This window comes from Neltuma alba, unplaced genomic scaffold, assembly GCF_004799145.2.
Source record: "Neltuma alba isolate B1F8T4 unplaced genomic scaffold, ASM479914v2 tig00010128_pilon, whole genome shotgun sequence".
NCBI classification, from domain to species: domain Eukaryota; kingdom Viridiplantae; phylum Streptophyta; class Magnoliopsida; order Fabales; family Fabaceae; genus Neltuma; species Neltuma alba.
The window spans coordinates 1,859,130-1,872,256 of NW_021635079.1; the positions used below are offsets into that span (position 1 = coordinate 1,859,130).

At 31.9% G+C, this 13,127-nt stretch overlaps 1 protein-coding gene across 1 annotated transcript; it reads left to right on the plus strand.

Moving 5' to 3' along the window:
- The first annotated feature begins 8,149 nt into the window (after positions 1 to 8,149).
- LOC114754312 (dehydration-responsive element-binding protein 1E-like) lies at positions 8,150 to 8,952 on the plus strand. Its single transcript, XM_028943091.1, has one exon. It carries the CDS (start codon positions 8,150 to 8,152, stop codon positions 8,852 to 8,854), a length of 705 nt encoding a protein of 234 aa, XP_028798924.1. The 3' UTR covers positions 8,855 to 8,952.
- The last annotated feature ends 4,175 nt before the right edge of the window (positions 8,953 to 13,127 follow it).

A 13,127-nucleotide genomic window follows, 5' to 3' on the forward strand; every position in this document is an offset into this window, starting at 1 on the left:
CCATGTCATATTATTCATTTTTCACCTTAATACTTCATAAGGAATATGCTATCAATTATGGATTTTATTTTCAGGATAATAAATCATGATATAGCTCTTCTAGAGCATTATTTTTCATCTTTTACCCAATGGTAAAAACTTGTGCACTCGTGGAAGGTTGAGTGCTACTGACTCTTCTGGAGCCTTTTTCAAAAAGAATATGAGATATAAGGAATGAAATTAATATTAATAATAACAAATTCTATCTAATATAATCCACACTTGTATTTAACAATCTCCCCCTCAAGTGTGAGTCGTATAAATATTTTTTTTTATTTCTATATTTCAAATAGAGTGAATAGCATATAGTAAGCTAATAACATATCTTTAACTTGAAAATCCAAATGCTTCCTAATTCAAATATAATAATAAATTTCAATCCAATTGTGCTATCACCTTAAGACTCTTTGATAAACAAATATTCTAATATATATGTTTGTGGGTCATAATTTTCATCATCAATTACCAGTTCTTCAGAAACTATATTAATCTTTTGTTATTCGTTCTTCTAGAACTATATCAATTTTTTGATTATATATAGTTCTTCAGAAAATGCTATATATAGTTGTTTAGGAACTAATATATATTATTTTTTCACTATATGATATACTTTACTTCTTATTATGCTTTTTCAAAGTATGAAGTGTGTGTATATATATATTTTCAAAACATAAAATTTTCTGGATATTTTGTTATTCAAAAACTTCACTTCTTTGTATGTATTATGTAATTATGTAATGCTTCAAAACTTATTCATAAATTTATAAGTCCAACAAGAATTTAAAAAGATCTATATGGATTAAAATCAAATTATATAGTTACGAAGATTTAAATCATAAACTTTCAGGACCATTTATAAGTTATTAATATTCAAGACTCTATATAGTAAATATATATTTTAAAAATCATTTGTGTCCCTTAATATTTGAACCATAAGCCTTCAGGACTTTAAAAATATCATAAGTTATTATTTTCATGTCATTCAATAACATAAGTGTAATGACTGCTGACCATTTAGTAATAGAAAATTATAATATTAATAAATATCAAATTGAATGTCAAGGATATATGATAATAAGATAAGAATGAAACTTAAATTTTAAATTAATTAAATGTAACATGAAATAAAGAGAAAAAGTAAACTCTTTTACCAACACATCTTTCACTATATAGTCATTAGTTTTCTGGGCTACGTTATTTATAATTCTAATTGTCATAATTTTTCTTTTATAAGCAAACCATATAATGATCCTTTTCATAATCAAAATTATATGACTTCAGGCCATTTAATAAAGAAAATAAAGATACATGGCATCTAGCTATTTAATTTCAAAATAAAAAATTAAAGATATATGGTTTCTGACCATAAGATAAAAATTTGATGTTATATGGCTTCTAGCCAATTAATAAAATAACAAAAAAAATTAAATATTTATGACTTTGGGCCATAAGATAGAATATCAAAGTTATATGGATGCGAGCCATTTAAGAAGATATAGAAAAATTATATATATGGTTTCTAGCCATAAAATAGAAAATACAAATTATATGGCTTCTTGCCTTTTAATGAGATAAAAAAATTTAAATATATATGGCTTCTGGCCATAAAATAGAAAATCAAAGTTATATGGCAACTAGCCATTTAATAAGATAAAGCAAAATTATATATATATATGGCTTTTGGCCATAAAATAGAAAATTCAAATTATATGGCTTCTAGCCATAAGATGAAAAAGTTATACCTAAATATTTCTAGTTATTTAATAAGATAAAATATCAAATATATATATAGCTTCAAGCCATTTAAAAAATAGAAAATTAGCGATATATATATATATATATATATATATATGGCTTCTAGCCATAAGATAAAAAAATCAAAGCTGTATAGCTTCTGCCTATAATATAGAAAATCAAAATTATATGGCTTTTAGCTATTTAATTTGAAAAGAATGGAAAATTAGAGTTACATGGCTTCTGGCCATTTAATTACAATGAGATGAAAACTGAATTATATGGCTTCTAGCCATTTAACTTTAGATGGTAACTCTTTAAGGATACTGCTAGTATCTATTGGAACTTCGGGTTCCATCGAAATAGTGACGTCAGGTCAACAAAGAATAGAGGGGGAAAAAAATCCTCTCATCATAATTAGTTCGGAAGATATAATACCTATATCCATGGAACCTGATGTTTAAAACAGTAAAAAGTAAAGCAAAAGTTCCAATCATAGCCATAGAATCTGATGTTTAAAACAACGGTAAATAATTCTTTTAATTTCATATCATGGCTTAGATTATCCTAGATAAATTGAATAGAAATACGGATACTCTGAAACACCATATATATGATGCTCGAGGTATTTTTATTTGAATAAAGCAAAGGATACTCTAGAAAAATAATAAAGATGATGCTCTAAAATTATGCTGAGGTAGAAAGATATATCATACGCACCTTGGTCAGAGCTTCGTGCTGATAACGTGTTATAAATAAAGAAGAAATAGAGAGAAGAATCATACAGAGGAAGAGAGGATCAAGAAAAGAGAGTATTTCTCATTCCATTCAAGTATGCTCAATACATTATACATGGCCTCTATTTATAGACACAGCTTACACCTTTGATAGAATCTACAGATTACATAATAATATGAGATAATTGTGGAATACAGAGATAATAGGAGATATTAGATATTATAGGAGATATAGAAGATAATGGGAGATATATGGACATCCACGAAGATATTATTATATTCATAATAATAAATAACTTGTAATCTAATATTTTTCTGAGAATTAGAACACAATTTAAGTGCAAATCAACAATAAGAATAAGTTTAAGTAAGCTAATGTTCCTTCTGGCTAAAAAAAAAGAAAAAAAGCTAATCGTCCTAAAAACATTAGAATATGTTTATTTTGCCTCCCTTGATAAATGACGGGATGGAAAAGCAAGTTTTTAGAAATTAGAATAGGTTATTTGTATTTTCTCTTCATGTAAAATATATTATTTTATACATAAAATTGATGTCATCATATATTCCAGTCATTATATTATAGCATATAAAATATAATAAAATATAATAATAAATATAATGAAATAAATATTTGACATCTTAGTTCATTTACATATGCAAAATATTAATAAGGAGGAGGTATACAAATGGGCAAACCATAACATTTATCTGTCTTGGGGGAATCAAGTTATCCAAATGGTAAGTTAAGCATGAAACAAGTATATAAATTCAATTTTTCACCAGCGTAAAATTCAAAATTTGTCACCTTAGTTATAAATAGTATCTAATGCATATGTTAAAAAAAAGGACAAAAAGCGCTGGACTTAAATTGAAGGGAATGGAAATGGGGATTGAAATGAGAAATAGGATTGGAAATGAATTGTAAATAATTCTAATTTTCTTTCACCGTATACCTCATTCTTCTCTTCACATTGATTTTCTTTCTCTGTACGTATTCAGTTAATTCCGTGGCTACTAAGCATAAACCCAATTTGCTCCAACCCCACAATCCTGACGCCTAACTTTTCTCCGAGCCTCCGTCACCGTCGAATCGATGCTGGGCACAGAATCGAGTCTCAGCAACAGATCCATCAACGCCTCGTCCATCTTCAACTTCTCCAGCTCGTTGCTCCGACCGACGTTCACCGTGTCTTGCCGTTGGACTTGCAGGTGGTCAGCCTCCGAGTCGACGGCAGCGTCTGATTGTGAGAGAAGAGAGAGGGAGATGACGGACGGAGGTCGGACGGCTAATGACCAGATCAACGATGGAAAGGAAGGAGACCGAAGGCGGAGACTAGCCGACTGAAGAAGGGGAATTTCCAGTACCACCCCTCCCTCCCATCTCCCTGGGATTCAAGTGCCAAGTAACAAGAATTCCATCCCCTACCAAACACTCTTCTCAGGGTATGCCTGGACTTTGAGGGGGGAAAGTAAAGTGGGAGAGCGGAGTTTAGCTTTGTTGGAAGGGAAAGGAAAGGAACGATTTTTCGATAACAGGGAGGAAAAGAACTTTTAATATATACTGTTTTATTATTATGTATGAGTTTATATTTTTTATTTATATGTTATATTTATGTACATTAATTTACGTGTTAATTTAAGTTGCATAATTTATTAAAATTCATTCTCATTTCAATTTTTTTTAATATGGGCATAAAAAACCTGTTGTAATGAATATTTTTATTTCTAATTAATATAATAATATATTTTAAAAATAGAATATCACAAAAATATGAGGACTAGTGAACAAATTTCATTTTTTATTTTTATTTTAAATTATCTTCCATATCTGAAGCAATTGATGACTTCTTATTTTTTCTCATGAACATTACTCGGCTTTTTTACTCATATACTCCTCCGGTCCTTATTATAAGACCCCATTTGACTTTTTATTTGGTCCTAATTATAAGACCCCAATCCATTTTGTCTCTTATATTTATGTATTTTTTTCCAAGATAATCCTTCTAATAATGATAGTTTTAGCCAATATACTTAATTAGCAAAGATATTTTTGGAATGACAACACTTATTTATTATAAATAACCAACTTAACTTACTTCCTTAATCTCCTCAAATAAGTCAATTGGGTCTTATAATTAGGACCGGAAGAGTACTATAAACAGTAAAAAAAAAGAACTCAAACACTATATCATGACAAATATTTATCTAAATACTATACTTAAACTCGTTCAAGGATGGAACGAGTTTGAATTTATGTAGAAGTCGTTCAGAGCGACTTCCATCATGTAGCTGATGTGACTTTTCTTTTTAAAAAAAAAAAGGAAAACAAACTCGTTCAATATGTGAATGAGTTCCTTTAATTATTTGCACCCCTCGTCTTGCATGAAGATTTACAGGTGAGAGCATGAATGGCCAAACAAAATGAATTTAGAAAGAAAGAGGTGGGGACTGGAACATACCAAGACCAATAATAAAACAAGCTATTTGAATACGGAGGTTGGTGTGGGGAAATATGTGTTTCATTAATTTTATTAATGAGCAAAATTTAAAAAAAAAAAACGATCCGTTTGGTATGGAGGATTTGGAAGAAAAGGAAAGGAACAGGAAGGATTTTAATCATTTTCTTTTATTTGGCAAGATAAAAAATTTTAGGAGGGAAGGAAAAATTTTTTAACATTTTCCCTCCACTTCCCTCATAAGCCTCCTCTCCAAAATTAAGGGAATTTGGAGGGAAAAGGTAATATTTTGGCTTGTATTAACTAATATGCCCATATTATTTTCTAATAATCTCATGTTACCCTTCACTACCGAATTGTGTGTGATTTGGTATATTTATGGGTTCAATTATGCCTCTCTTCCCAAATTTATATACTATCAAATATTAAAAAAAAAGTTACTATCAAATATATTTTAATTTTCAAACGCAAATCAAGCGTTCAAAATAAAAACATATAAATAAGTCATCTATGTCGTCTTTGAAAAAGTTATTTAACTACCCGTATCAACAAAACAGAAAAAATGAAAGTTGGAAAAAACATACTCAAATTAAACATATTTACTTAATTAGACCAGATTTTAGATATAAATACGATTATAGTTATTGGATATATAGTAGCTATTAATTATGTAATATCATTATATTTATTTAATTTTTCTAAGGGAAAATGAATCTTTTAATCCTCTAACCTTTAATTTATTTAAAATTTAGTTCTCCAACTATGACTCATTATAACTCAATTTCTAGATTTTTTGACGCGCTTGTGACTAGTCGCTCATCTTTCCGATGTGCATGTACAAAGTTTGTCCTTCTCCATTAATTTCTCATGCCATACAAGAGCCACATCATACCTTTTCATCTTTGTAAGCGCCACATCGTCTCCTCGCGTCTTCTCCTTCTCTGTTTGAATTTCCTTTTGGCTGAAGAAGGCTCGCATCATTTTGCATGCCTGTGGGTCATTCTCCATCGACTTCGTCTTCTCGATCGATGCGTTGTCCTCCATCTTCTTTCTCCTTGTGTTTGTATTCTCCATCTTCATTCTCCTCATGTTCGTCCGACTGATGCAAACGGGGAGGAGTGGATCTGAATATTCTTCTTTACTTCTTCAATGGAAATGATTCGTTCAAATTTCCTGAAGGTAAATTATCTACCAAAATATTCAAATTTAGAGAATCAAGAAACGCTCAACATTAGCGATAGCAAATTTTATGGTACCCTGCATGTTTCGTCTCGCCACTGGATCTCAAACTATGGAGGCACAATTATTTATGCATGGAATTTGTTTTATGACTTGAGCTGTGGCATGTACTAATGCTATTAATTTAGATGAGTTTTATTTCATATTAACTTCCTGTTCGGCAATCACTCCAAAAATTTCATTATTTGAAAAGAGCAATCCCAGTTCCTTGCTTCTTTTGATAGTATATGCAGAGACTTTGATATTTGAAAAGAGCAATCCCAGTTTCATTTTTGAAGCCCCACCTGGACTAGTGATGAAGTCTGGGCCTTGATCGAATGTGTTTAATCTTAATGAAATCCCTAGGCCTTGATCGAATGTGTTTAACGGTACCAAATGCTACATTATGCCTTGACTCTGCACTGTGAATCCTTTTGAACTTGAACAGGTGGAAGTGTTGATAATTGAAAAAAGTGAAACACGTCTTGGACGACATACCGCTCCCACTAAAGGTCCAGGTTCTATGATATTTGACAAGTATTCATTGTTAATTATCACAGCACCGATTTTTATCATGCTATGGGATGGAAAAAAATTACTGATATTTTGAGGTTAAAAAAAAATTACTGATCAATGTGCACAGTATTGTGAGATAAAAAAAATTATCGATACTTTACCAAAATTAGTGGGGTTTCAAATACATCCATGGTTGTTTCAAGAAAAAACACTACTTTTTTGTAGAGAAATGATGCAGGAACAGTTGAGTGCTCACTAAAATTTAACAGATCTTCACATGAATGTATCCCTGTTTAATAAAATTTGCGCCTAAACTTGTAGAGTGCCATGCACAGAGAACCACTGAATAAAGCCAAAGTCCGAATATGATGAATATATATGGGATGACAAATATTCTTCTTCTCCGGTTTGGTCTTCTTCGCTGCGTCTTTGCTTTACCCTTCTTCTCCGTCACATCTGCAGCGCGTCTTGATCGCCTCGCATGTTCTCGTCTTTGTTCAGTCTCATTTAGTGGCAAATGTGCCCTAACTGAAAACTTTTTTTTTTAATTTCATACAAATTCCATGGGTATCTGATTTGGCAGGCACATCAGCAATTATTAACACCGTCAATAACGTTTTTCTACACGTAGGAGGGATGAGTTATGAGTTGGACTGCCAAATGGTTGAGAAGGATTATGTTTTTAAAAAATAAAAAGACAAGAGACTGAGTTACAGGTGAGTCAAAAGTTTAGGGATTGAGTCACAACAAATCATAACTGAGAAATTAAGTTATAAATGAGTTAAAAGTTGAAGGACTAAAAGATTAATTTTCCCTAAAAAAAAATAATACTTTTTATATATAAAATGAATACCATCATTAATTTAGGAATATAAAAACTTTTTTAATTAAATCCCATTTTTCATATCCATTATATTGCATTCTTCATGCAAAATGAAGTAACTGAACATTAGAAATTTATATTGACTCTATCTTTTTTAAAATTTCTTCAAATTTCTTGTAACCTTAAGCTTAAAAAAAATCTACAAAATCAATTTTTATGAGAGGGGTCCAATAATAAAATATGCCTCTTAAAATAATTAATCTAACTTCAAAGTTTGTTCCATCACATGGGATAAATATCGTGACTACAGAATCAGTGAATTTGGGCTCGCCACAAAAGCAAAAAAGAGAGTCAATGAATTTAGACCACGTGGCCGGAATCTAAAATATCAACGATAGGACTAGAAGTAGCTAAGCTGAGCAAAGCAAGTGGTAACCGTGGGAACCAGCTCTAAATGTCTCCAAGCGTTTCCGTGTCCGCGTCCTCATCGTAGGCAAACCCCCAGTGGGCCCCACCTTGTCCATCCTAAAACCCAAACCATATATAACTATAACCCCTTGCTTCCCATCCAGCACAACACACCTGCTTTGTACTTACTCTCACATCTCACGTCTCATCCAAATACAATGGAATTTCTCAGAGAAGACAAATTCGACGTTTCTTCCTCTTCTTCTTCTTCCTCCTGTTCTTGGTTGGAGGTGAGCTCGTTGAGCAGGGAGCCGAAACTGTTACTGGCGTCGGAGCGACCCAAGAAGCGAGCGGGACGGAGGGTTTTCAAGGAGACGAGGCATCCCGTGTACAGAGGAGTGCGACGGAGGAACAAAGACAAGTGGGTTTGCGAGGTTCGTGTGCCGAACGGTAACACCAGGATTTGGCTCGGAACATATTCGACGGTGGAGATGGCCGCTCGTGCTCATGACGTGGCGGCTCTGGCTCTTCGTGGTAAATCGGCTTGCCTGAATTTCGCTGACTCAGCTTGGCGGTTGCCTCTACCGGAATCAACCAATGCGGCGGAGATCAGACGGGTGGCGGCTCTGGCTGCTGAGGAATTCGGCAGGAGTGGTGATGATTTTGAAGTTTGCAGTCTCAGTAGTACAACGGCCGAAGAGGAAGTCATCGGAGATGCGCCGAATGTACAGGATTATTGTGAAGAAGATGAAGCGACGTATATTTATCAAAATCCAGCTGTGTCAACGAAATTTGACGAGCTCCGTCATTTGATAGTGAGTATGGCGGAGGAGCCGCTCCGATCGCCACCCTCTGTTAGGCCATATGGGTGGAGTTGGGATGACGTGGAGGCAGACACTGAGGTCTCACTGTGGCAATATTGAGACCAATTGAGACGTTAGAGGAAATAGGTCAAGAGCTTCTTCTTAACCTTGGACTAAGGTCAAATGTTCGATTATTAATAAGAATGTACAAGAGCTGTTGTTTAGTTTATTATCTATTCGGTACGCTCATTACAGCAGCAATTCTCATAATCATAAGAATCACCTGTGTCCAAAAACCAAAATATTAAATTTATGTTATGTGTGTTAATATTTTTAGGTTAAATTGGGAAAAATGCTCTTATAAAAAATTTTATCGGAGAAGATGACCTAATAAATATTTACACAGAAAATATTAATACCAGGGTATTCATGGGACATCCTGGTCTCATTCTCGCGAGATGGTTTTTTTATCTTATGTCTTGTCTCGTCTTAATGGTGTTCCATCTCGTTCTTGATGGGACAGGAACATCCTGTTTTTTTTTTTTTAATTTTTTCAAACTAAATGTATTTAAAGTATAAAAACTCATAGTAAACATTATATTAAAAAAAATAGGTAAAATTGACTAAAAAATTGACAATGATAAAAAATTAATAAAAAAATGTTTCTTTTTGAAAGATAGAAAATATATAAATTTAAGATATTTCTTAAAAACCATCATATAATCTATATTAAAAAAAACTCTTAAATTGTAGACAATATAATCATAAAAGTTATAATATTATTATATTAATAATAAAGTAAAATAAATTTAAAAAATAAAAAAAGAGAATATATCAACACTAAATTGGAATAGGACATCCCGTCCCATCAATTTTTGTTCTGTCCCAAATTTTCGGGATGAAACTGTCTCATCCTAAAATGATTAGGACCAAGATGAGATATAAGTGAATACCCCTAATTAATACTTTACAAATTTTTTACGCACAAAGTATTCTATTTTAATGTAGATCATTCTAAAACAAAAAAAAATAATCCTTCTAATATTAAATATAAGACTTATTTTGTTGTGTAATTTACACAATAAAATGTGTTTTATATTTAGGATCAGAGGGGTAATAATAATGGAGGACTTTCTCCTAGTTTTTCTTATTTTTATAAAAGAATATTTTTATATTATAGAACTTTGATTTCATAACTTAAATTTGAAATTTATGAGATTTAATTTTTTATTATTTAAAAATTAAAAAATAAAAATAGTAAAAATAACAATAAAAGAGCATGAAAAATATGAAGTCCCTTAAAAAGGTGCTTGAATTAACATAATCTAAAAAAGTATAAAATTCTAAAATAGAATTTTGAAAGTCAAGTAAAAAGCCATAAATGCCCCTATTTATTAAATGGGTAAAAATGAACTGAAAACTTGTTATTATTAGTTGAAGTTTAAGAATTAAAATTTTTCTAAAAACATGATTCCCCCCCCCCCTCGTTTTTCTAAGTTTTTGATATGAGGGGATGGCATGGATCGACTAAAAACAAGTATCGAATGGATTGATACCCAAAAAGAACCAACCTCTTGTAATCTCAAACATACAAAACCGAACAGATGATCGAGGCAGGACCTTAAGAGAACTTGTCTCTTACAACCCTAGTCATGAAAACACCATAAAGTCGATCACTTCCCTTATACTGTTGAGTATTCTCACGAGAATATGAGGATGCAAGCAAGACTCACATAAGAGAAATAAAATTCTCATATTACTAATTATTCAAATCATCTCTATATGAAAAGAGTATATACTGAAATATTTATAAACTAAGAGCTTTGAAAAAAACCTAATATAAAAACAATAATTGATAACCTAAGCCCTAAAAGCCCTTTATAAGCTATTAGAGCTTAAAATACTAACTAAATAAAATGCATAAAACATAGATGTGAAAATACAATAAAAATAAGAAAACCAAAAGACCTTCTAGAATACCCTAACTTGCTAGTCGAAAAAGAATAATCTAGATCACTCACTGCCTAAGAGGATCCTATTACCAATAAGATGGATCTTATTTGACTATCTACTAACTAACAAAGGACAAAATAGGCAAGTCTTTGCATACAAGAAGCAATCAATACAAAATAAAAAACTAATTAAAACAAATAGAATAATGATTATGCCATATAAAACCACTCTTGATGTTTCTTGAATTTTCTTGATTAATGCCATATAAAACCACTCTTGATGTTTTTTGAATCTTCTTAGACCTTTTAAATAGAACTTCATAGATGTTATTCACGTCCATAAGTATGTATAGGCTTTCAAGACATCTATTTAGACTTGAATATGAATAAGCCACGTTTTGGAACTCCCATGGTCCAAAACATAATGCATATAGGGCCCAATTTGAAAGATTATAGTTCCAATAAACTCCTCCATGCATATATAATTGTGCTGGGCCTTCAATAACATGGGAATTGGATTCAAATACTTCTTTTAGGCTCTTAGAATGTGCTCTTGTCTTTCTCAAGATTCAAGCGTTCATATTGCAATGACTCACATGCCATGGTGGCTTTCAGGGTGACCTTCCATATGTCACATTAAGCTCTACATGTGTCTATATCATCATCCACGTAAGCATTCTTGATCTAGAGATCCATTAAACATTTTGGAAGGATTGTTGGGCCTCTAATTGGATGAGTGCTTCTTAAGCTTCAGGACCTCCATATTGAACACTTTTTGATATGCTATCGGTTTTTGTGTTAAAATCACGACCTATTAATTCCTATTTTAAAATGGGTAAAATGCATTCAAAAGTTGTTATCACTATCTAAAGTTTATAATTGAAATAAGGTCATTCTTTCATGTCAATGTTTTTTGTAATATCCCGAATTTTGGGCTTAAAAGTACTAGAATTAGCCTGAAATGGGCAAGCTACCAGATCCCTTTTGGCATGAGTTCTAGAAGTTCCTTGAAAGGATGAGAGAATTCCTGTGGACTAAATCATAAAGTAAAAATTTGTTGAAACCATAACATAAGCAAGTTAGAGACTCTGATAAAGTCTTGAAGGCTTGAGTATGGGAATTGGAGATGATTAGCTGCTAAAAGGTTGTGTTGGGAACCTTAGTAAGATGATTCCTGAGGCGAAACCCGATCAGGGACCTAATCATACATCTGAAAAGTTTTGAACAAAAAAGGGCGGTGATGGTAACTATACCAAAAAAATTTTATAAAAATTCTAAAAAATTCCAAAAAAACAGAAAATGAGGTTTTGAGGTTCGTATAAAGTTAAAAATGACAAAAATATCCCTGAAGCAATTTGATGAAATTTTCAAGGTTTTGACTAATAATAAATATTAGTGAAAATTAAATTATTTAAAATATAAGGGGGTCTCAGATAATTGGAGAAAAATAGGAAATATATACTTGAGAAATTATCATAGGTTTTGAAAATAATTTTATCCCCAGAAAGCGGAGAGGTTCGTTTTACCATAATTTAAAGCCTATTTATATGCTATCAGAGAAAAGTCAAAATAAACCGTCTGTGGGTTGACTTTTGACTTGAAAAAAAAATTAAAAAAATTCCCCATAATAAAAAGGTAGTATTGGTATACAGAGATAGGTTTTCAGAATCATGGACCATTAGAAAGAATTTGGTTAATTTTACTCTGAAATAAATATTGTTAAACATTTTAATGAAGGGACAAAGGGAAGAGCATCATTTCCTCTTTAGGCATATTATATAATTCCTTGTGAGATTAATTGTGATGAAAAAAGGATTCTAGAACATGTTCTATGGTTACCTGATAGGTCAGGACCTAAAAAAATACTCGATATGACATAAAATTGTAAAATAGGTGGAGGAATAGACAATGATATGGTTATGCATGAATTTTCCTTCATTTTCCTCCCTATTTTAATATAAATTTCATGAAAGGTCAAGGATGGAATAATACAAATTGTCAAGAGGCAAGCTTGGAAGAATAAAATTATATAATAAAATATTATGTTTTTACACATGTGGAATAGGTAGGGGTGAGTAACGGGTAGATTGAGCAGCCCAGGGGTCAACCCGTAACCCGCCCATTTAACTTTAAACAGGTATGGGCTAACCCGTATCTGTTGAAGACCCATTTAAACCCAGATTAAACGGGTTATGCTAACACGGGCGGGTTGCAACGGGTTACGAGTAACCCGTTTTCACATCCAACCATGGAAAACATAGAGGAAATTGTAGATGCCAAATTAGAATCAAACGTTAGAAAAAGCAGCAACAAGATGTCGCGAATTAAAATCTAGTGCTGAAGGCCGCAACAAGTGGTTAATAATTTAGACTATAATAATAATAATCAAAAGATCTAGATTCAACAACAACTTGGCAAGAAAGAGAAAAGATTCAACAAGA

Coding starts and splice junctions, on each gene's coding strand:
- LOC114754312 (XM_028943091.1), top strand. CDS start 8,150: ATGGAATTTCTCAGAGAAGACAAATTCGACGTTTCTTCCTCTTCTTCT.